This window comes from Amblyomma mixtum, chromosome 8, assembly GCF_055824585.1.
Source record: "Amblyomma mixtum isolate Tamu chromosome 8, ASM5582458v1, whole genome shotgun sequence".
Taxonomy (NCBI): Eukaryota; Metazoa; Arthropoda; class Arachnida; order Ixodida; family Ixodidae; genus Amblyomma; species Amblyomma mixtum.
Genome location: NC_143019.1, coordinates 42,918,257 through 42,943,603, shown reverse-complemented (window position 1 = coordinate 42,943,603; position 25,347 = coordinate 42,918,257). Strand labels below are relative to the sequence as shown.

The 25,347-nt window shown below is 49.5% G+C and overlaps 1 protein-coding gene across 1 annotated transcript in view; it reads left to right on the top strand.

The window, feature by feature from the left end:
* Positions 1 to 24,613, top strand: part of LOC149332255 (long-chain-fatty-acid--CoA ligase 4-like) — a 39,119-nt gene extending 14,506 nt beyond the window's left edge. The window contains exons 2-3 of the mRNA XM_089557171.1: positions 18,402 to 19,651; positions 22,976 to 24,613. Coding sequence (XP_089413297.1) covers positions 18,935 to 19,651; positions 22,976 to 24,406 — 2,148 coding nt within the window. The 5' untranslated portion in view covers positions 18,402 to 18,934 and the 3' untranslated portion in view covers positions 24,407 to 24,613. The remainder of the gene's footprint in view (positions 1 to 18,401; positions 19,652 to 22,975) is intronic.
* Positions 24,614 to 25,347: the final 734 nt, after the last annotated feature.

Below are 25,347 nucleotides of genomic sequence, written 5' to 3'. Positions count from 1 at the left end.
GGAACTTCCTTGGACGTCTCATGGACGTTTAGGACGTCTATAGGACGTTTAAGGGAGCTTCAATGGCTACTGGGTTGTTACTCTTTCTTACCTTGCTTCGCGCTTGAGAAGTTGTTACTCTTACCTTGGTTCGCGTGCGCGACGGGTTTTGAGCTTCGAGGCCGAAGTAAATGCTTACGAGCTGCTCGCTTCGTTACGTTATGGAAATGTGCGTTTTTTTCCTTTCTTTCTTTTATTATTTACCCACATTCAGGAAACCGCGGTAGGCTTTTCGTTTCCGAGTAACTCGACGCACTTCTTTCCTTGTTTTTATCGGCGAACATAATTAATACTCACGGTTTTCGTTATGTAAACAAAGATATAAATAGTTCCCTCGCGTGAAGGCTGTCCGGCTTGGTCCGTTCAGTTCTCTTGGCATCGAGGCTTCACGGTATATTTTTCTGTACGTCTTGTTTTCTCGTATGTTGCGGTCATGTTACGTTCGCGATGTGTTTATTTCTTTTTTGCTATAAGCGTGATCCTGCATCCTGTATTACTTTTGGTTGAAGGCAGTAATTTTTGCAACTCCGGCAATAACCTCGCAGTGTGACGATAGAGCTCAGGTTGTGAAGCTCGCCATGGGACCCGTGCATCTATCCAGGAAGCACAGAACATTACAATAATGAAATCCGCCAATCAGAACTCTGCTCGCACATCCAGTGGAAATATACCTACGTCCAAAAGTACAAATGCGAAAAGATCTATGGGCAGCGTAATGCCGTAAGTGCACCTCCAGAAACCGGCCGCTTGTCATGCCTACCGGATCGTGATTTCGAGTTTCTTAATTTTTCAGGGCTGAAAAGCGTTCACACCTTGACAGGACTGACGTAGTCGACTGTCATGACGGACGTCACTTCGTTGGTTGGCTCGGCCAGCAGTTTGCGCAGTCTACGTCTGTGATGAAGAGGGAGATACCTGCTCTATAATTTTCCTGCATCGTACTCGTTTCTTTTGGTTTTTTTTATGGGGTTTTAACGTCCCAAAGCGACTCAGGCTATGAGGGGCGCCGTAGTGGAGGGTTCCGGAAATTTCGACCACCTGGGGCCGTAGTGGAGAGCTCCGGAAATTTAGACGACCTGGGGTTCTTTGACGCGCACTGACGTCGCACAGTTCACGGGCCTCTAGAATCGAACCCGAGTCTTTCGAGTCAGCAGCCGAGCGCCATAACCACTGAGCCACCGCGGCGGACCTGCATCGTACTCGTTCCCGCAAGTCTTACCAGAGCAAAGACCGGAACGAAGAACGTCACGCCACGTTGTCTTTTCCTTCTAAGGGAAATCCGCCGCTGTATTATTTCCGTCCACGGTATAGGCCGCGGCGTTTTCTTCGCTCTGTTAAGATGCCGTTCGCCGATCGCACTTTGCCAGAACAGTGCACGTTAGAGAACCCCAGGTGGTCAAAATTTCCGGAGCCCTCCACTACGGCGTCTCTCATAGCCTTAGTCGCTTTGGGACGTTAAACCCCATAAACCAAACCACGAGAGCTCGGAGATTGATCCACCGACGTATGCAGATGAGGGGTACTGATTTCTTGGGATAAAAAATGGCGGTCTTCTGCAAAATAAATTCTGCGTAACTTACTACGACGTTTGAGAGAAGCCAACAGCCACAGAAACCAAGGGGCACAGGGGATTTTTAATTTTATTTATTTATTTGGTGGTGTTGATCAATTTATAATATTACTAAATATGTTATCGCTTAAAACTAATTGATTAGAAAAGCAGAAGAAAAAACAACCACATGCCGCCGGTGGGATCCGAACCCACGACCTCCGAATTACGCGTCCGGTGCTCTACCTCTGAGCTACGGCGACGGCTGTCAACCCTTCTGCTTTCGGAGGTATTTATGTTTACAAATAACCTAACCTTGGGAGTGTTCACCAGCGCCACCCACGTTTGTCTGTTCTAAGAAAAATTTCTGGCATCGTATCGTAACTACTTTATAACGACCAGAAATAACTTCCTGACATCCACCCCAGCAACCCGACTGCTTATGGGCACACGTATTCGATTTGAGCAAGTCCGCCGTCAGTGAGATTTAAAGTTATGATGGAAGGTTTGCAGTTAAGATCCACTCAGTGGTGTCACACGCCTGCAAGAGGGAAACAGTGAGTCTTCCAAATCAGTCGATGTTCCAGAAAGGGCAGATATTACGCCCTCGTCTTGATATAATTTTTTCACTAGGAATCCACTCCATAGTCCATGAGGATATCTCTAAAAGCTGGGGAATATGACTTCAGTTACTTCAAATTCAAATTTAGCCTAACTTCTTCAACTTTAGAAAGTTCATTATTACATGCTGCGATTACCTTCAGAAGTTCCCCACGCGAACATGAAATTCTTGCCTTCACTACTACAAGCACAGTTCAAAAACGTATGAGCGCACAGAATGTCTTTCTTTCTTTCTTTCTTTCTTTCTTTCTTTCTTTCTTTCTTTCTTTCTTTCTTTCTTTCTTTCTTTCTTTCTTTCTTTCTTTCTTTCTTTCTTTCTTTCTTTCTTTCTTTCTCTTTCTTTCTTTCTTTCTTTCTTTCTTTCTTCCTTTCTTTCTTTCTTTCTTTCTTTCTCTCTCTCTCTCTCCCTCTTTCTTTCCTTCTTTTCTTTCTTTCTTAGACATTTGCCTAAGAGGTGGCCGAGGCTAAAAGCTCAGTCTCACCTGACAGAACCTCGGCCCCCTGCTGCATGACCAGCAAGCGTTAAAAAATACAACAGTGCGGCAGGCCGGTACACAAGAGTATCCTTGATCGAGACATTAAATCAAAAGTAAAATAGGCACAAATATAGGCAGTCTCTTGAAAAATATATAAACATAAAATCAGAAAAGGACAAGAGCACGTGACAAGGAATTACAACATTTTATATCAGGTGACTACAACACATAAGTAAATATATAAAGAGGAAGTACATAACCAGCATAAAACACTAAATCAAAGCGACATTTTTTCTTTTCTAGCAAAGCAGATAAAAGGTCGCATGAACAGATATGCACAATGGGTATGGTTCAGACATTTCAGATACGAAAATGCACTGACACTGACGTATAAAGAGAAATCACTGGTTGTTGGTTTGTGCGTGCTTGCAGAGAGTGAATTTTAATGAGAGGAGTAGGCAACATCGTTACAAAAAAAGGATTCTCTTACAATCGTTTGCACTCCTACAGTATAGATGAGAATTTTAAAACAGTGCTACAGTATTAACTTTACTGCGAGCTCCATTCGTTTCTATATATGCGGGATGTATATCACTACGTGGAGTAGTAGTTAATATCGTAAACGGACGCACTTGCGTATCATTAGATGTGAGCAATAGGTTCATCGTCTTTTTGCTGATCTCATGTCTTGGTAGCGTGCAGTGGATTTTGTAAGTAAGCGGCCGCTCGTGCAGCTCGGGGCAAGGGCTCGCGCTACGCGAACTCCAGTACAGTGCTTGGATGTGAAGGCAATGCATTCGCAAACCGTAGTTTCGCCCTCTCAGTACATTCAAAAGTAGGTACTCTGAAAGTGCACCCGTACCCAAAGATAAGAGTGCCGAAGGGCGCTGATAAGCGGTCGTGAAAATTATCAGGTGGCATTAAGCACGTTGGAGATAAATGTCAAGTTGAAGTGGAAAGAGACAGCGACCCGGAGATTGAACATTGCCTCGTACCTTGCTATATTTAATAAATTTGACTCAGGCAATGGAGAAACTCGACGATCTGTCGTGACTGTCGTGACAGTGACTGTCGTGACAGTGATCGCTGTGTCACCTACATCAAATGGTGCGCTGCTAGGCGAAGGTTATTGAGACACTGGAAGGTTTTCGCAGTGACGTTTTAAGTGATGTCGTTGTTACACCATCTGATGACGAAACACCAGTAAACGCTGGGTGACTAAAGGTAAATCCGTTGTGATTGGCCGGAACAGGATCACGTGAGGCTATGACGTTACAAAGTATTCAGTTACCGACACCAGTGACGCTGTAGGTGTGAGAGCGTTCTGAAGCAATGTCTAGGGTAATTAAAAGCTTCATTGGGGAGAGGTCCAAGTGCTGGAAATACACATTTATTCGCCGCTATGCATCTTTACCGTGCTGCCAGCACTGGTGATATTGAATATAGTGTTGCTGTTACTCAACAGTATGTCTACTTATTTAGTAATATGAAATCATTACTAGTCCTAGTAGTCCCATAAAAATTGTGACGCAGCCGTTTGTCGTGCAGCGTTTCTGGTAGTGTCACGATTTCTCGGTGCATGCAGCTTACATGTGCTAGTGAAGTTGGAAGCTAGTTGGCGACAGGGATTCGAGTCGACGACATATGCACCTTCATTTGTATGCCTTCCCAGACTTTTTACCCCCTTTCCTTATGGCGCGGTTGAGGTGTCCACCGTGATGTGAGACAGTTACTGCATCATTTCCTTCCTGAAAAACCAATTTTCGGGTAAACCTGTGATGCAACCTTTTGTCGTAAATCGTTACGGGTGGTGTCATATGCCCGTGTTTCTTTGTGTTTGGTGTGGTACGGTTCCTGGGGTTTAACGTCCCAAAGCGACTCAGGCTATGAGAGACGCCGTAGTGGAGGGCTCCGGAAATTTCGACCACCTGGGGTTCTTTAACGTGCACTGACATCGCACAGTACACGGGCCTCTAGGATTTCGCCTCCATCGAAATACGACTGTAACGCTTTCGCATTCCCACAAGTAAGCAGTCTTAACTGTCTCTGCCAATTTTTTTTTATTCATTTATCATCGTGGCTGAAGCATTCCGGGGGAGGGGGTCACCCCTTTTTAAAACAAAAACAAAATGAAAACCTTCTGCATGTTGGTGCTGAAGCCGTGAGAACCCCTTACATCGCACTTTTCTCTGTTTCGCCGTAGCCTCGGCTAATCCGTGTGCCGTACTCAGCAGCTTACTGTCAGAGAGCCTCTGTCGTCCTCTCCCCTCACGCCACACGGTTCGCCTCAGCGACAAAACAAAGGAGTCTCTTTTGACGAGCCTTCAAAAACCCATGAGCTATTGCTGCAAGCGCGTCCCGCTCGTCGGCGAGGCGCCAAAACTTGCTCCGTACTTCGGCCTCCAGCCACTGTGGCGTCGACGCTTCGGCCCCCGCCGTCACGAATGGCGCTGCTCCAAACTCTCCTCGGAACGGGCATTGCGTCCTTTGAGAGGGACCGCCATTCTTTCTAGGTCCACTACACGCGTTATCTCAGTGCGTGGCTGCGCCTTGATAACGTAGTCCAGTGGGTCAAGTGCACTCGACCGTTCACCGCAATGTCGCCGGACGTTCCATGGGGGCAGGAAATAGTAAACAATGTGGATGGGGAGAGCAAATTCTTGCTAGTGGGATGGCGCTTTGATAACGGTGTAAGATTGCGCTTTAATCTGACGCGTTGTTTTCAGAAAGCCCGCATTCTCTGCTGATTAGTTGTCGTGAATGCAAATTGCACAGCCTCGATTTGATGCAGTCCGATAGGTTCACGTGCGGCGCAGTCGTCGAACCGCTGCCACGTGATTGCTGCCGTGAGCTTGTCTTCCTGACCGCTCTGTGCTAATCTCGCGGTGAGATCGCGATGTTGCCCTGTCAAGGAACACTACAGAAAATCTTCTGTCTTCGCAACGGATTTGTTGTAGTATTTTGGCCATGAACTTGTAACAAAAATCTTCGTTGTAGCAGTGCAGTTTTCTATAGTTTTGTGCTGCCCCTTGTCCTAGTGGCAGTACTCCAGAAAAAAAATACTACAACATTACAAAAACATCCGTCATTTCTACAAGACAGTAAAGCATTGTGCCGTATTTTGGGCAGGATTGTCGTTTTTTGGAACCGGGTGTAGTTCCTTTCCCGGCGAAAACTCCTGTATTTATTTTAATCTAGCTCACTGACGCGTAAATATCTGCTTTACCTCTGAATCTCTGCAATAATATTATTTGGCACTTCACCTAACCCTGGTAGTCGGGTGACGTTGTAGTTGGGTAACGTAGCTGGGTGATCTTGGTTGATGGGTGAACCCCTCGTGAGTGTGTTCACTTCAGAGGAGGATTTACCTGTAGATACCCCTCCGAAAGGTTTGGAATCACTCTGTCAGTTTTGGTTCATCTCTCCTTCGGTGCGAACGCCAGGAGTCAGGCGTTGGATTGTGGCGTTGTTTCATTATCAAGGGATTGAGGACGAATTGGAGATGGCCTGTATCGATAGATTACCGCATTCAAACAATAAAGAGGCTACTCTCACTGTAAACAGAGCTTTTATAAGCTAGAAATGACAAGAAAAAGTTATATGCTGGTGTCGCCATCATCGGCCAATTTTGAAAGTAGCGTCCTGTTTGGTCTTGACGCCACGAGTTTCAGTCGAGGTGGGGGGTGGGCGGGGGGGGGGGGGAGGGGGGAAGATGCTCAAATCAAAATTGGTCAGCAAAAAATGCGTCTTTTGCTGCCGGACGAACATAAGTGCAGCAAAAAAGAGCCATAAAAGAAATTTTTCTCAGAACCAAAAACATGGTAGGATTGTAACCTAGTTAAACCGAGTAGACGAGCGAATGAAGGGGTGCGAAAGCACCCTTGCTTGAAAGATGCCAAGGTCCAGGTCACCTTCCCATTGGCTACAGCTGGCGCGACGCTCCTCCGAACTATCCCGAGCTTCCTCCCATTGGCTGCAGCTGGCGCGATGATCCTCCGAACTATCCCGAGCTTCCTCCCATTGGCTGCAGCTGGCGCGATGCTCCTCCGAACTATCCCGAGCTTCCTCCCATTGGCTGCAGCTGGCGAGACGCTTTTCCGAAATTACCCGAGCTTCCTCCCATTGGCTGCAGCTGGCGCGATGCTCCACCGAACTATCCCGAGCTTCCTCCCATTGGCTGCAGCTGGCGCGATGCTCCACCGAACTATCCCGAGCTTCCTCCCATTGGCTGCAGCTGGCGCGATGCTCCTCCGAACTATCCCGAGCTTTCTCCCATTGGCTGCAGCTGGCGAGACGCTTTTCCGAAATTACCCGAGCTTCCTCCCATTGGCTGCAGCTGGCGCGATGCTCCACCGAACTATCCCGAGCTTCCTCCCATTGGCTGCAGCTGGCGCGATGCTCCTCCGAACTATCCCGAGCTTCCTCCCATTGGCTGCAGCTGGCGCGATGGTCCTCCGAACTATCCCGAGCTTCCTCCCATTGGCTGCAGCTGGCGAGACGCTTTTCCGAAATTACCCGAGCTTCCTCCCATTGGCTGCAGCTGGCGAGACGCTTTTTCCGAACTTACCCGAGCTTCCTCCTATTGGCTACAGCTGGCGCGACGCTCCTCCGAACTATCCCGAGCTTACCCGAGTTACTCCGAGGATTCACACAAGATTTTTGGTTGGAACCGTGTCAAGCAGTGCTTTCGCACTATAGTCGTAGACGGGGCTGTCCTGAGTGTCTCGCTAAACAGCGCACGGACGTCCACTCAAGCACATCCTCAGAGCTGTATCATCCTCTCTTGAGCAGATGGGATGGATTCACTACATGGGCTGCACCACATACTCAGTATCAGTGATAAGTTCGTGTAGCATCGAGTACCGTGACAGCAGCCATAGGCGTTGTACTCGGTGCAGCAAGTTCACGGGGTTAAGAGGCTATCGTGGCGCAGCGGCTAGGCAGCCTCTCGTTCCCACCGCAAGGCTTTCGTATTTCTTAACCTTAGGGTGCTCCGTGAGGGAGCCAAAACTTGGAGTAGATGAAAGAGCTGCGTCGGAAGATTAGCGCCACGCTCGTGCGCAAGGAAACGCGAGCGTAGATCGAAGATAAGACGCTTGTGGAGACAATGTAGCTGCAACCTAAGACGTCCTCCCAAGATTGAGGAGCGGAAAACGCACTTGACGAGTGCTTACCGATAGACGTGAGATAAAGCAGGCGGGGAAGTGGAGTATTTGTGGAGAGAAGAGATAAGAACTCTTCGGGGATGTGGGAGAGGGAGCTGGAGTGGACAAGGAGCAGATGGGCAGATGGAAGGGACTGAGAGGCATTCGTCCGTCTGCAGGTGTCACTGATACTGGCGATAAAAATGACTGATGATGGAGCTGTTTTGAAGCTTTGCGGAGTTTCCGGCGTCGCCACCGTAGTAGTAGCAGTAGTAGTAGTAGTAGTAGTAGTAGTAGTAGTAGTAGTAGTAGTAGTAGTGGTGGTGGCGGTAGTCTGTGTGTGTGTGTGTGTGTGTGTGTGTGTGTGTGTGTGTGTGTGTGTGTGTGTGTGTGTGTGTGTGTGTGTGTGTGTGTGTGCGTGTGTGTGTGTGTGTGTGTGTGAAGGGAGGGTTGGCGGTGGGGAGATACGGGACAGCGAGTGGAGTGGGACAATCGTATTTACTCGTCCATGAGCAGCATCTGCAAGAGGACAGATACCTCAATGGATGGCATTAAGATACTGCTATAGTCGCATACAACTCAAGAACGAAGCGGCTTTTCCTCGTCAAAGGACCCCCTTCTAGCCAAATGCGTTGGAAGATTCCCATGAACCTGCTGGCGGGAAAATGCAGGCAGCGGCGTAGCAGTACAGGGGGGAGCCTATCCCATACCATGGAAGGAGGGGACTGTCCCCTTGCATCGGCCACTCCATGTACTGTCTTGTTAGCAGGCGCGCGAAATTAGGCCGACGACATTCGCCAGAAGGGGGTCCTTTGACGGGGAAAAGCAGCTTCGTACTCGAGTTGTATCCGACTTTAGCTCTACTTAGAATGGACGACATGGCTGGTGCGCGAAACTTTTTTTTTTTAATGAGATTTCGGCACTTAGAAGTACATATCCATTGTTGACTTTCCTTGATGTTCAATCGAAAATCACTCGACGAAAGTAAGTAGTAAGCATGTAAAATAACCTCTATCGATGTGATTTAGGCCATCGAAATTTCATACGTAGCTGCAAATGTGTTACAGGGAAGCGGCATTGATTTGTGTACGACGCAATGTAGAGGAGTGGGATGGTAAAGTGGAGGGAGGAATAGGACATTGTTTCATCTGTTCTCTTAGCCTCGTCCGTCAGTGGCACTGAACAGTTAATTAAGGTATCTTTTAGAGGTCAATGACGCCTGATTTTTCGCCTGTGACTCTGTTGTTCAAAGTTATCGTGCTGTTGTAAGTAGTCTGTCTGGAAAGCAGATGAGAGAAAGCCGGCAAACATGGAGCCGCAAGACATGACGAACACGACAATGCAGAGGAACTTCCTGCTGCTTTATTCCAGTGGTGTATCTTTGGTGCAGTTTTGCATTAGGCTACCCTTTGTTTTCTCGCTAAGAGTGTGCTACTTTCTCTAGAGAGAAGACGCGTTGTATTAGGTTTCTTTCACACTAAAGGCAACTGCAGGCTTATGAAGGTCCGTTTAGATTAGATTAGGATAGCCTGGATATTTTAAAATGGCTGACAGATAACCGAGTTGGTGCATGTTGTGGAGGTGAAAGATGAGGGAAAAACGACACAATACAGGATGGATATATATATATATATATATATATATATATATATATATATATGTCGTGTCCGGTCGCTGTGTTGAATGCAGCGAAAGACGCACACGGTACTTTAAGACTTCGTTTATTTAAAGCCGATGAGGGTGCGACCAGCGTCGACCGAGGCAGGAGCCGAACTGGCCGCCCGAAGAAAGGAGGGAGGGGAGAAGCGTCCACGGGAGGGAGTGGCTTCCCAGAACAGGAGGAGGGTGCGGGGGCGCACCGTGGGGGGGCCTCTGGCGACAGCGTGCGACGAGGGGCAACTGTCGTTAGGAGGAGGATTGAGTGGTCGTTAGGAGGAGGATGCGAACTGTCGTTAGGAGGGGAATGCGAGTGGTCGTTAGGAGGGGGCGCACACACAAAAGCAATATGGGGACACAACACTTCCTTCCCCCTTAGAAAGTTGCCTGGTATCGTGCAGGGGGTCGGCGCTCACGCGTGGAGGCGCGCTGGCTTTGTGCGCTCGGGGGAGAAACACTTGTAGGCTGGCTGTTGTTCGCTGTGTCTCCTAGGTCTGTCCTGGGCGAAGTCTCTTCTTCCGGGAAGATGTGCCAGGCTATGTGGGAAAATGGTGCACGTGTTCTCTCCGCTGGCGGACAGCTCTCAGACGGCGTCGTAAATCTACGCAGCTGGTTGAGATGTCGGCGTGCTACTGTGCCATGTATGTTGACGAGCCAAGAGCGCAGGCCTATGCGTCTGACAATTGTAGCTTCCTCCCAGCGTGGCTTTTTCAGAAACTGTCGGGCGAGGACGCGCTGCCCCTCATTAAGCGTGCCGCAGCGCGGAATTGCTTTTTCTTCCCGGAACGTCTCTGCCTTTGGCTCGGGGAGGATGGCTGTGAGCTGGGTTCGCATTTCACGCTCGAACATCATTTTCGAGGGGGTCTCGCCTGTTGTGCTCTGAACCGTCGTGTGCTGCTTGAAGAGAAAGCGCGCAAGGCGGCGCTGCAGCGAGCCTGTCTGATCTCTTTCAAGGGCGCGTTTTAGCTCGGCTACGTAGCGCTCGGCTTGTCCGTTTGTCGCTGGGTGGTAGGGGGCCGATGTAACTGATGAGATCCCGTTGTCGCGATAAAACTTGAGGATCTCCGCAGACACAAACGGTGTTCCGTTGTCCGACACTACCTTGCGCGGCAGGCCGAACGTTGCAAATAGTGATCGGAGGTTGTCAATGACTGCTGCCGAAGTCGTCTGTCCCATTTGCCTTATCTCAAGCCACTTTGTGTAGGCATCTACGACCACAAGGAAAGTGCAGCCCTCAATTGGTCCTGCAAAATCAATGTGCAGTGTGTGCCATGGTGTGTCTGGCTTTTCCCATTCTGGGACAGGAGCTTTCGGCGGGGCGCTCCGGCTGCTCTGGCAAGGCTTGCATTCTCGCACCACTGTTTCGATGTCGTTGTCAATGCCAGGCCACCACATGTAGCTTCTGGCACACTTTTTCATTGCAACGATGCCCCGATGTCCGGCGTGGATGAGAGACATAGCTTGTGCGCGTAGTTCTCTCGGCATCACAACTCGGGACCCAAATATGATGCAGCCGCGATGGGTGCTCAACTCTGTAGCTCGCCTGCGGTAAGCGTCGAAGTTGTCCCCTTTGAGTTTATGCACGTTGCCTTGTTGAACAGCTGTGTAAACTAGCCGGAGAGCTGCGCACTTCTGCGTAGATGCTGCAACTGTGCCTGCTGTAAGCGGAGGTTCTGGCAGTGCTTCGAACATCAGAACGTCTCCTGGTGGAAATGGTTCGTCAACAGTTGCGTCTAGTGGCAGACGGCTTAGCGCATCGGCGATTTGATGTTTACTCCCATTGCGGTAGACCAGAGCGTAGTCGTACGCTGAGAGTTTGATGGAATGCTGCGTCGGCTCGATGACACCTTGCTGCTCCAGTTTGTCCAACTCTTTTTCAACTGAATCTCGGAGAGCAAACGGCACCGGCCTGGCCTTCAGAAATTTGGGTTGCGCGTTGTCCAACAACTCCAGTGTGACCGGGGGCCCTTCGTTTCCTGGAATCTCTTCCGAGAATACTCTTTCGTATTTCTCTTGCAGTTGCTCAACCATGTTCTGGCTCGGCGTCTGGTGTATGCCGCATATCATCACGCCTAGTGGAGAAAACCAGTTTCTCCCTAGAAGGCTTGATCCTGTGCCCTTCACAACAAGCAGAGGTAGCGTATGGGTCTGGCCGTTGTAGTTAACCTGCACGTTGGCAGAGCCCAATAGTGGCAGATTCTGTCCTGACCACGTTCGCAGGTGCGTGTCGTCTTGTTGCAGGGCGGGTGCGTCAGATGGCCATGAAGTTCGGAACGTGTCCTCACTGATCAGAGTACAGGCTGCGCCGGAGTCCACCTCGAACTTAATCAGCTGGTGATGTACGCTTACTTCTGTAAAAATCTTCGGTCGCGTGCCGAGATTCATGGTGTTCAGGTCGTACAACACAGATGGTGTTGCTGATGTTGTTCCATGGAGATCAGATAGCGGCGTATTCTCTGAGGCGTTGACGCTGTGATTAGGCTGGGAAGGTGACTTTATCTTGGCAAGTCTCCGTTTCGTAATGCATGCTCTTTCGATATGCCCTCGCTTGTGGCAAAAATTACACGTGGCTGACTGGAATCGACATCCCTGGGGGTTGTGTTGGTCGTCACACCGCCAGCAGCGTTGTGCCTTTTTGACCGATTTTACAACAACAGAAGGCTTGCGCACCTGGTTGCTTGTCTGGTGTACCGACTCGGTGTTCCGGCGAATCCCTCTCTGCTGGTGACCGGCGCTCTCCGCTCGAACGGCGATGTCGTAAGCTTTGCTGAATGTGAGGTCCTTCTCAGCGAACAGGCGCTGCTGCAGTGACTCGTCACTCAGTCCGCACACAAATCTGTCGCGTAACATCACGTCCAAGGGAAGCATGGTGGTGTTAGCAGAAGAAGCTGAGTCTCCCTCCTGCCCGGTAGCTGTTGTCGACAGCGTTCCAAAATTGCAGTCGGCAGCGAGCTTCTTGAGCGCGGCTACGTAGGCGCTCACAGTTTCTCCTCCCAGTTGATCTCGTCGTTGGAAGCGAGCCCGGCTGTAGACCTCGGATGGCCTTGGGTCGTAGTGCTTTTGCAGCGCTTTTACGATGTCGTCGTAAGACACTGCCGCTGGTGTGCTTGGCTGAATAAGGGCGCAGACAGTATCGTAGGTCTGCTCCCCGCACAGCGTCAGCAGGTTGGCCCTCTTCAAGGCTGGGTCTGTGATGTTGTTAGCTTCAAAGTAGAACTGAAGGCGTCCAACCCACGATGACCACGATGAGCCGTTGAACTCTGGTATCTGATTGGGAAACCCTCGCGTAGCCATGGCTTGTCAATAGCGTTGCGTAGCGCGGGTCGAATCCACTTTCTCGTCGCCACTGTCGTGTCCGGTCGCTGTGTTGAATGCAGCGAAAGACGCACACGGTACTTTAAGACTTCGTTTATTTAAAGCCGATGAGGGTGCGACCAGCGTCGACCGAGGCAGGAGCCGAACTGGCCGCCCGAAGAAAAGAGGGAGGGGAGAAGCGTCCACGGGAGGGAGTGGCTTCCCAGAACAGGAGGAGGGTGCGGGGGCGCACCGTGGGGGGGCCTCTGGCGACAGCGTGCGACGAGGGGCAACTGTCGTTAGGAGGAGGATTGAGTGGTCGTTAGGAGGAGGATGCGAACTGTCGTTAGGAGGGGAATGCGAGTGGTCGTTAGGAGGGGCGCACACACAAAAGCAATATGGGGACACAACAATATATATGACAGAAGCCAACAGCCACAGAAACCAAGGGGCACAGGGGATTTTTTTTTAATTCATTTATTTATTTTGTGGTGTTGATCAATTTAGAATATTACTGAATATGTTATCGCTTAAAGATAATTGATTAGAAAAGCAGAAGAATATATCCACTAGCAGTCGTGTATCGTTTGTTGTTTTCCATTGACACGGGCCAGTATTGCTAAACTCGGTTTTCTTTTTCAGAAAGAGTTTGGAAAAAAAATTGAAACGAAATTGCGTAGAATTTGAAAAAAACACCTGGAAATTCTGAAGGCCCCGATCGGTCTTATACTGAAGGCTGTACCGGTTAGTTTGTCACCAAAAGAAAAAATGGGCACTGCAGTGAAAGGTTACATAACTTCTGCGTGGTCGATTTTGAAGCAGTTGTGAAGTTGATGACAAGAAAAAAAAAACAGGAAAGCAGAAGCACCCCAATAAATCAAATCAATAAATCAAATGTCAGTAGGTTACAGCAGAGAAACATCGCGCTCTAGCAAGAAGATTAGCAGTAATCTGGAACTCTTTTATCTGTGAACCGTAGCAGAAGGAAGTCATGAGAGTAGCACCATCGCGCGACTTCTATGCCGTGACGTATACTGGCAATCTATCGGGCGCTATCTGTTCGCACACTCTTCTGACCGAAGCTGGAGAAAAACAGCCGATTTAGTGGTGTTTGTATCCGATGCGAGCGCCGCGTACTGCCGTACAGTCTGGTCTACAGTCCGCAGGATATATATGTTCATAGAAGTTCCAATTTTGTCCTTTGCGGGCTATGTATAGGTGCGGAATATACAGTATTTTCTTTCCAATATCTCCCAATACAGCATGAAGCGTCGAATAAGATTCTATGCGGACAGAAAAAATCAATGAAAATGTTTCAGCCAAAATATTGCCCTGTGGACTACATACCGGGTGTGCACCGTATACTGAAAATTATGATAGCACGGCTACGAAAAATCACGCATTGGTTCAAAACCTCGACCATAAGGCGTGTTTTGAAAACGAAGAGTGGGAAACGCTTCATTTCGGTAAACATTGATTGCGAGTCGACGTTTCGGACAGAGGCTGTCCTTTCGCCCAATTTCACCCTATATATATATATATATATATATATATATATAGTCCCTCATAGTCTGAGTTCCTTTGGGTCGTTAAACCCCCATAAACCAAACCACACACACACACACGCATTTATATATGTATATATATATATATATATATATATTCTCTGCGCTGCCGCACCTGAGAGATAGAAACACGACGCACACTATACTACGCCTACGTACGTCTAGCAGACGCCATGATTCCTTCTCTTTGACATGTTCAGCGCAGGTGCAGCCGTTCGCTACTCTTCATTAACGTGGCGCTGATAAAACAATACTGACACCGAAAATTAAGGCTCGCTGCAAAGTGCGGGTGAAACCGGTACCTGCACGGACTCGCTCTGCCAGAACTATTTCAGCGTTACCGGAAAGTTGCAGCGCACCCGCAATCGCGTCGTTGCGCTGACCAGTGCTGTCACGTGACTGATCGAAGGTCGTCGCCGCGGGCTCGTCTTCGGGCGCGACGAGTCGTCGTCGGCAGCGGCGGGTTGGAGCAGCACGCGCGCGCCTTTGTGTCCGCTTCCGTCGCCCTCCAAGGTCGGAAAGGGAAGTCCTCTCTTGTTTTTCGTTTCTTTCCTTGCGCAACTGATACGGGCCGGAGGGGCCAGAGCTGGGAAAGCGAGCGAGAGCCCTGCCGCTGCTGCTGCGTCGCTGGCGTAACGATGCGGACACGCTTGCTCGAAATAGATGTGAGGGGGGTGGGCAGTTCGTCGTCGTGCCACGCGCTCAGCCGGCTTCGGCGCCCGTTTATAATGGCTGTTTACGAGCCAAGTGGTCGCGCGGACGGCACGCGCCATTTATTCCTTCTTGGGCGGCACTCGGCTCACTTCCCCCCTTTCGATCTGGCGGCGCTGCTGTAGCTCTCTCTGGCTCTTGCGTAACTAAGCCGCTGCCAGCGTCGCAGGTACGGTATTTCCACTTTTGATACTAGGGATTTTTAAAATAGGGTGACACTATCGGGTGGCCATAACCGGAGGGGAGTTATGCCCTGCGCCTGCGCACTGGCGCCCGGCTATTCCTCTATGCCCCTAACCGATAGGGTCACCCTATACTAAAATTCTCTACTGAGTAGGTGAGTTTTACGTCCCAAATGTGTGAAATACGGCATAGTGGAGATATGCGGATTATTTCGACCTCCTGAGGTTCTTAAACGTGCACTGCATATGTGCGCCTTATACATTTAGCCCCCTACGAAATGCGGTCACCGCGACTGGGATCCCCAGAATGAGCAGCCGAAGGCCATAGAAAGTAAACCACCGTGGCGGATCATATATATTGAGAAGTAGTAAGAGAGTAATTACTCATTGGCGTCCACCCGAGCGCAGCCATACGGCTACAGAGGAACTCCCTACAGCTTTCTCGGAAGCTTCGTAGTTAAAGAAAAATTCGTCCTGGTTCGGGGTTCGAACCCGGGACCACCGCGTCACCGGAGCAGTCGCTCTATCAGCTGAACTAACCGGGACGGCAAGCTTATGGTAGGGTGAAAGAGTGAAAGAGTATTGATCAATAACTCGAAATGGGAACAGTACTGGTCAAATGTTTAGGGGAATCCCCTAAGCTGGATTAGATTTGTAATAAGGGAGTAACTGAGCAGTGTAAACTGTTCAGTTAGTAAGACATCTCTTAATCTAATAGCACAAGGACAGAGGCATAGAGAAGAGCATATGAAGCGCTAATGTCCGTCTGCTCTTGGTATGCCAATTCTCTTCTTTGTTCCATTTTCTCGTTCTGTTGGTTTTGGAAAATTAGTAACAACTTTTGTATTTCTAAAATTAATGGATTTTTATACGCCAAAGCTGCACAGAGGGTCATTCGAAATACCGTAGTAGAGGGCACCAGAATAACGCCGACCACGTGTGTTTCTTCAGCGCGAACGAATTCTTGTGCATGCACTAGCTTTTTCTGAGGTGAAATGAAATGGTAGGGTTTTCACGTAGTTAAAACGGACAGACGTGCGAAAGCTTGTGTTTAACCTGACTGGCTCATGGTTTTGCTTTCCTGGGTGATCGGCAGGTCTGGCGACGATATTAGACTCCGGTTAAGCTCCGATCGAGGTTAAGCTGATCTTATCTGTTCGCGCCACAGATAGTAGTGGATGAAGACGACGATGTGCAATGCACAGCGCGAGAGTGTGTTGCAGTTTAATACGAGGCGTGATCGACTGCGGCGATAGCACAGTGCTCTCGTGCAGTGGCCCACGAAGTTATCTGTTCGCGCCGCGACTGATTCGAAGCCCAGTTGCAGCAATGTTTATTTTATTTATTTACTTATTTAAGGTCAAGGTAAAGGCTTCATCAATGGCCCGGCTTTTGCAGCTTTGGTCGTGAAGTAGAGCTTTCGCTATGAGAGAAAAGCACTGTGGCAATCTTAGAGTATATGGACTCTTGGACTGTACCATGGAGGAAAGGGTCAAACAAGGAGCAAAATGCCCAGAGATTGAAGAAAGGTTGACAGTGTTTGCATCTGGTCTCACTGAGTTTCGCGATTACGTAGTCTAGCTTAAGCTTAGCCCATTTATTTGCATTCTGTTATGATTTCTATGTTTCCATGCTGTCTGTCATGCCTTTCCTACCACCCTGCCACGGCAAAACTTCCACCATCGTTACTAGCTATCCAGCTGCGGCTGTCGTGCTGATACAATAGCTTCCGTAAGTTAGATAGAGCCATTTTGCCAGTGTTGCCTCGTCTCCTGCCTTTTACATTTTATTTTGGCAGCGCTTCGCAAAGCGCGGCGGCCACGCGATCGCATGTTCCATTTAACAGTGGACCGTACTGTACGTGTCCTTCAAGAGTGAGCGGAGTTTGTCAGAGCCAATGTTTCTCGAGAAGCTAAGCCTGACGACTTCAATTGCTTTACGATGAACACGTTGAGTTTTCTTGCATATGATATTGCATCGCATGTAAAGCACTCTTAGTCTTGCTTACGGTTGCTACGATGGCCCTTGGCGTCCTTGCCTCCTATTCGCATTGACGCGTGTTTTTCCTGTTTTCCTGCCGTTGTCCGCCGCGCAGGACCCGACTTTCCGCTTCTTGACAGTTTCTCGTCGATGTAATTGCGAAAGAGGAAAAGAGCTAGCTCGCGATGTTTATTCTTGAGGACATCGCCTCTCTATGCAACGCCTATCTCCCCGTGTGCCGGGGGCATTTTTCCTGTCGACCTAATCAGAGAAGAAAAGCTGCCATGCATGCGCATATGTTTCCTTTCTTGGCTAGGTAGACGTCTTCCTGTGAGACGCGGGGTGAGATCACCGCACGGCTGCACTTTCTCGCCCGTTCGGAGGCACGGTTCTCGAGTAGAAGGGTACATGGGTTCGATGAATGAGGTCTGCAAAAGCAGCGCTGGCGAGTGAGCGTAATGTTGTTATGTCAGAAAGAACCGTCAGCATTTCAGGCGCAAGAACTTTGCGAAGGTGCGTAGTCTAGCTGAAAAAAAAATTGTAGGGGTTCAACGTAGTTGAACCGAGTAGGCGTGGGAAGGCAGGTGTTCATTCTTCAATTGAAGGTGATACTTAAGCTCCGCCTTTAGGGCATGACATCGTATCATTAGTGGGTAATGCCCACGTATGCAGAATTAGTCTCTACTTAACGTTCATAGATGGCGCCGTGTCCTCATACCGCTACCAGCGCAGTGGTGCAGTGGTTAAGCGATGCTCTACTGCATTTCCAGGTGGCTGCTGCTATCACAGCCACCGGTAACGGTTGTGCGACATATGTTGCTCTTCTCTAGCAACCTCTCGCGCAGCCGGCGCTATTCTCCTAACTTACCCAAGCTTACCCGAGTAACTTGGGTAGGCTCGAGTAGTAACTCGGGTTGCTAGGCAACGGCACAAGATCGAACGAAATAACGTACGTACGATGACAAAATTCTCAGTCAGTATTGGTGAGCTGAGCGTATGAGTGCTTTTGCTTTTAAAAAAAATGCGTCATGCACTATTAGTACCAGCATTTACCCCAGTTGTACTGCGATGAAAGTAAGTGAGAAACTCAAGCACAAAAAGTTTCTTACAGACAGATGCCCGTTGAGCTCATTCCGTTAGCACGTTTTCAATGGCACTCGTGTGATGTACGTACTCTATTACAGGAGTGAAGACAAAGGCCCAGGAAGAAGAGATCGGACCTAGAGGCTCCAGCGAGAGAGGCATGCCCGCCGCTGGGCAATCCGCCAAGACAAGCAGAACGCAAGTGCGGATGCGTTGACCTAGGTTCCCGCAATTTCGTCACGCCAAACCCACTCCGAGATAATGTGAAGAATCGCACTCGACTGCCGGTGAGATTAGCGCAGGGCTGACGTTATTGCTCATCCGTGCGAAACGCTGCGCGCAAGATTCGCCAAAAAGACGCAACTATTGCTTGAAGGGACGAGGAAGACAAGTAAGCTGACGCTTGCCTCGATGAACACAGGATTACTGTTCTCTAGTGGCTGCGATTGAATAGTGTCCTCCGTCCACCTGACCTGGAAGTTTAGTGTCGAGACGGCGTTCCTTTGGCTAACGCGGCAGCTTCCGCAAATAAGATAGCCCAAGCCACACGGCTAATTTGTGCCACGACTTGCAAGGACTTGTACAGAACTGTGCCGAAGCTGTCCTGTGATTGGTGCAAAAGTCTACTGTCGCCATGCTTCCCGTTGCGATACAAACCGTGCTGGGCCTCATCAAGGTCATTGGCACCGTCTACGACGTCGTCACACTTCCGGTGTACTTCCTGCTTCAGAAGCCGTGGGTGTATTGGATACGAAAAAGAGCCTGCTACGCTAAACCCATCGTCGATGGCGACCCGTCGTCTCCCTACCGGCTTGTGAATAACCAGGAGCTCGACAGCCTGAAAGGCATCCACACCCTGGACCAAGCGGCCCGAAGGGCCATCCGCTTGTACCCTAAGCGGCCTGCGCTGGGAATCCGACAAGTGCTTGGGCGTACCGAAGAGAAGCAGAAGAGCGGCAAGGTCTTCAAGAAGCTCATCTTGGGAGACTACCAGTGGCTCACTTTCGAAGAGGTGGACCGCAAGATCGACCTCACTGCACGTGGCCTGCTGTCCATAGGCGCCAAGCCGCGCCAGCAGTTGGTCATCTTGGCCGAGACCCGCGTGGAATGGTTCCTGACGGCGCAAGCCTGTTTCCGCACCAACATACCGTTAGTGACACTGTATGCGACGCTCAGCGACGACGGGATAGTGAGCGCCGTCAATGTGACAGAAGTGACGCACCTGATCACCTCGTCGGACCTACTGCCACGGGTGCTGAAAGTTGTTCACAAGATGCCGTCGTTGACGCACATTGTCTACATGGAGAATTCCACTGCCAAGCCGCCTGCGCCTTTGGCCCACGGGCCTCAGGTTAGTATATTACAGCTACTCCCAGGTCCTCATTTGATTGTTTGCAGGCGGTGAGGATGTCTGCACACTGTAGCTTCATGAATGCTGACGTCCGTACTGACTAGAGCTGTCTAAAGCTGTCTAAAAATATCCAGAGAGCTGTCTAAAATTATCTTCGCAGTTAAAGAAAGATAGAAGTTCTATAGGCAAGTGCACTGCCGTTGCTTATGTAGCAAGGGCGATGCTTGGCGCCAGTGGTTACGGATAAAAAAGTGTGTTTGTTGCCGTGGAGTAAAAAAGTTCTGCGGGCGCACGAATGGGTGTATCTGATAAGGCTCCCGTATTTTATTTTATTTTTGTTATGTTAGCGCACGTGCGTCGTGAGTCGTTCGAGGAATGGTAAATACTGGCGGTGCGTTAGCAGCGATTGGTTTCGGTCTGATGATTTGGTTTGGCTTGGTTTGGTTTAGTGAGGTTTACCGTACCAAAGCGACTCAGGCTATGGGGGACGCCGTTATGAAGGGCTCGGGAAAGTTCGACCACCTGGGGTTCTTTATGGGGTTCTTTGCGCGTGTACATCGCACAGTACACGCGCATCTCGAATTTCGCCTGCATCGAAATTCGACCGCAGTGGCCGGTACCGAACCCGCGTCTTTCGGGTCAGCAGCCAAGCGTCATAACCACTGAGCCACCGCGGCAGCAAGGTTTCGGTCTGTGGTTACAAGTGTACGCGTAGTGTATTTAGCGAACGTAACTACGGAAAATGCACTATAGACTGTGTATCGTAGCTACACAGATTACGACAGTTTTTGTTGTGTTTGCTCATCAGACACTTAGTCAACGCATGCATGAAACCTCTCATGTCTTTTCTTGCATCTTTTTGTTTATGAAAATTGGTGAAGGATAGTTATAAGCGTGAAGAGGATATAATTGACAGAATATGGATTAATTTGTGTTCAGAATAGAAGTATAAAATTGCCCGTATAAATTGTCCGAATCCCCACAGCTCCAATATGTAATCCCTGCAGCAGTTTTGGTTGTGCACTCGACCTTGCACAAGAGAGAGATCAGCGCACTCACGAAAGCCGAAACAATTAATATCATATGTGCGCTGAATCATGCGCCAGCCTGTGATTCATCAGGCGAAAGCTGAGATCGCAATCGAGAACGAATTTCGTATAGCTTGCACAATTCCGCAGTCTTCTTCATATCTTGGGGGATGGAGTAAGTGATGCACTATACGACTGAAAAGCAAACTATATCTGTTAGTCAAAGGTAAAGCTACAGCCCTAGAGTTTTATTTCTGGGCCGTACTATGTGGTTCGCTATGCATTTAGAGTGTTCCGAATCTCTTGAAAGTGAGATGAACTCTTATCCTCGCCGCTCCGGAACTTATTTCGCCGGATGCTACAAGTGGCCCAGTTAACTTCGTTGTAACTTCGTTACAACGAGGTTCAACTGAATATCCTTCACTCCTCCTGCAGTCACTTTTTTGACAGTGTACATACATAGCTTTCCGTATATCCGCGACGAACCGTACGGAAAGCTTGAGCTCCCTGACATCTCTCTTACGTATTATGAACGGTACACTTTCAAAAAAGTTACTGCAGGAGGAGTGAAGGATATACAGTTGAACCTCGTTGTAACTTCGTTACAACGTTGTAACGAAGTTACAACGAGGTTCAACTGTATATCCTTCACTCCTCCTGCAGTCACTTTTTTGACAGTCGTTACAACGAGGTTGTAACAAAGTTACAACGAGGTTCAACTGTATATCCTTCACTCCTCCTGCAGTCACTTTTTTGACAGTCGTTACAACGAGGTTGTAACAAAGTTACAACGAGGTTCAACTGTATATCCTTCACTCCTCCTGCAGTCACTTTTTTGACAGTGATACCGTTCATAATACGTAATTGAGATGTCAGGGAGCTCAAGCTTTTCGTACCTACGCGACAAACCGATCAACGTATTGTCCAGTATATGCCTATACCATCCACTCGCAACCGGTGCGGCTCGACCGCTGCAGGCGACGCAGCTGGCTGTCATGTGACGAGCGATCAGTAGGTCAGTACAGCTGTCATGTGGATAGTTAAGCTGAATGCTAGCAAAAGTGATATAAGAAAACTTAATTTTCAACATTACAACTTTATGCGGTCCGTGATTAGGAGTTCAATTACGGCACACACAACGCTACAAAACCAGATTGTCAGTGAAAGTTAGATGCCGACGCCGATATATGGCCAAATCTCGCAGGATACTTATAGAACGAAGACACATGAGAGAAGAGTACGTGGTCGTTAAATGTCACGTGTTTTCTTCATTTAAATCTCCGGGGACTTGAGTCGACGGATCGTTGTAGATTGTTAGAACTGTAGAAGCGCCCTCACGTAGTCTTGTGAGCTCTTTAGAGTCAAAAGTCCAGGGGAAACACCTGCAGCACAAGCGACACGAAAGCAGTTCTTGTTCCCATGTAGCCCTCATATTTCCTCCTGGCCGAGCCGCTGGCAGCTACCCAATGCGCCGTGCATCTTGTGTGAAGCACAACAAACAGCAACAAAGCCTGGCGTTGACCGCAGAAGTAGTCCAAAAAATCCCAGATGACGTCACAGTGGTATCAAAGAAAGATGAAATATCTTCCGAAGGTGCAGGGAATTGAACCCACGACTTTAAGAATGCGAGGCGAGTACGCAACCAATAAGCCACAAAACCGCATTGCTTCTTGGTGAACAAAGGTGAACCTGGTATATGCGTTCCCTTAAGAATGCATGCTAATTGGTAGGTGTGTCATTAGAAAGGAAGAGAAAAAAATTAACAAATAAAAAATAGAAAAGAAATTAAAATGAATTGAAAACAATGCTTTCGCATTCAAAGCACGTAAGTAGTCTTAAGTGCCCTGCGTAATTTTTTTTTTCCATATAGTTAGTTCCTATTAGATTGCCTTTATTATCAAGAAACGCCATTAAGCTTCCGAGGCGTACAGCGGGTACGCTGAGTTCAACAGTACCCACGTAGCTGGTCACGAAGTCTCGCGTTCCTTTAACATCTCAAGCTGAATTATATCTTAGTAAGCAAAGGAAGAAATGGGTTTGGGCAGGGCATGTGAAGGCAAGTTAACCGCTGGTCTTTAAGGGTAACGGAGTGTATACCAAGAGAAGGCAAGCGTAACAAGGGGTGGCAGAAAGTTAGATGGGCGAATGAGATTAAGAAGTTTGCGAGGATACGGTGGCCGAAACTGGCAAAGGAGAGGGTTAATTGGAGAGACATGGGAGAGGTCTCTGCCCTGCAGTGGGCGTAGTCAGGCTGATGATGATGAAGTAAACGGACAACCCTCTTCTCTTGTCGCAGGTCATTCCATTTTCCAGCCTCGAGGAACGGGGCGCTGACTGTGAGGTTGAAAATTCCCCGCCCACGCCTGACGACGTGGCCATCGTCATGTTCACGAGCGGCTCTTCGGGAGTACCCAAGGGCGTCGTGGCGTCGCACAGAAACCTTATCGCAGCCATGAACGGCTTTGGCGTCGTGTTTGAGCAGCTCAAGCTCACCACCCCCCAGGACGCCTACATCGCGTACCTGCCGCTCGCGCACATGCTCGAGCTGTCTGCCGAAGCGCTGCTCTTCTGCTCCGGGGTGCGCATCGGCTACTCCTCACCGCTGACCCTCACCGACAACTCCACCGCTGTGGCCAAGGGGTGCTCTGGAGACCTGACCCTCATCAAACCTACCCTGGTCGTTTGCGTGCCGCTCATTGTGGATCGTATTCGCAAGGGAGTCAACGATGTCGCCGCTTCGAAGGGACCCTTCTTCAAGACCCTGTTCGACTACGCCGTCCAGTACAAGAACTTCTGGCTCGACCTCGGCTTCGACACTCCTCTTTTGAACCTTCTGGTCTTCAAGCACGTCCGCATGCTTCTGGGCAACAACGTCAAGGTCCTGGCCTGTGGCTCGGCGCCGCTGTCGGGTCACACGCGCCGCTTCGTAAAGGCCTGCCTCGGCTGCAAGGTCCTGGAAGGTTACGGCCTGACCGAAACTTGCGGCGCAGCGACCATCATGAATGCGGAGGACGTGAGTGCTGAACGCGTGGGAGCCCCGCTTCCAGGCTGCTACATACGGCTGGTCGACTGGCCAGAGGGCAACTACCACACATCGGACAAGCCCAACCCTCGCGGCGAGATTGTCGTTGGTGGCGAGTGCATTTCCAAGGGCTACTTCAAGAACGAAGAGCTGACCCGGGAGTCGTATCGCGAGGAAAGCGGCATCCGCTGGTTCTACACGGGCGACATAGGCGAAATCTTCCCCGACGGCACGCTCAAGATCGTCGACCGCAAGAAGGACCTCGTCAAGCTTCAGTACGGCGAGTACATCTCGCTGGGACGCGTCGAGTCGGTGGTCAAGACCTGTCCGCTGGTGGACAACGTGTGCGCGTACGGCAACTCCCTGCACACGTACCTCGTCGCGCTCGTTGCACCCAACCTGAAGCAGCTGCAGCGAGTAGCCAAAGAACTGGGCCGTGAGGGCGGTGCCACGCTCAAAGAACTGTGCGAGGACGCGGAAGTGGCGAAGGCCGCTGAAGAGTCGATCATTGCGTACGCGCGAGCCAGCGAACTGCAGAAGACAGAGGTACCCCTAAAGGTGAAGCTGTGCGTCGAAGAGTGGAAGCCGGACACCGGGCTTGTGACGCCCACGTACAAGGTCCGAAGGAAGCCGCTGCAGAGCTTCTACCAGCGTGACATTGACGCGCTGTACGGGTCGGAAGAAAGCAGACTTCGCCGAGTGTAACACAAGCGCGCGTTGTCCTGCACGAAGACGACGGTGCCTGTGGCAGTTGAAGCAAAAGGCACAGCTAAAAACTGTCGCACGGTCTCCTTTTTTTTTATTTCGCCTGAACTGAGGAACAGTGGTGAGAACGTTTGTATGGGCGAACGCATATTTTTTTGTTTATTTTTCAGAAAACAAGAACTGAATAAAACTCTCCAGTCGACTGTATACTTATCTCTTGTCGTGCTGAGGAAATTAACGGTAAGTTGAATTGCCCGGTGATTGTGCAGTATTCTGTTGCGAAGGAACCGCAGCGATGGCAGCTATGGACGGTCGTATTTCAGTAGAGACTGAATGCACAAACGCCCGTGTGCTGTGCGATGTTAGTGCCGTCAATGGTCAGAACCGTCAGTGGTCGATATTCATCAGAAGCCCTCCACTGCGGCGTCTCTCAGAGGCCACGCGCAGCTGGGGATGTTAAATTCGATATCCCTCTACCTTTTATTACAGAGGTGCAGTCTTCGTTAAAAGTTTAGAGCCCAGGGGGTTCACTTCTAAGCTTTATATTGGGACTCCAGGAGCATTCATGGAAGTCCTACCTATTGCAGGAGGCAGTACCGGAAATCTTCTCATTTTCAGGAAATTTGGAGTGCTAGAGATCCGTAAAGAACGGCACAGTGTGGCTAAAAAGAAAATCCCCCGGGCTCCAAACTTTTGACTAAGGCTGTACGTGCTAGAAAAATTTCGCCACACTTTCCACTGCTGTTGTATGGAACGAATATACCCATTAGTGGAGCGTTGTTCTTTGGAAGAGCGAAATATTTCTAAAAAGTGGCTTTTAGCGTCAATGATTTGAGAAAGCTAGGAATAGCAATTTCATGTTACTATAGAAACGGGCTTTCATTGAAACGCTCATACTGAGTATGAGCCTAGACTTCAACAGGGGACAGAAGAAATTAGTG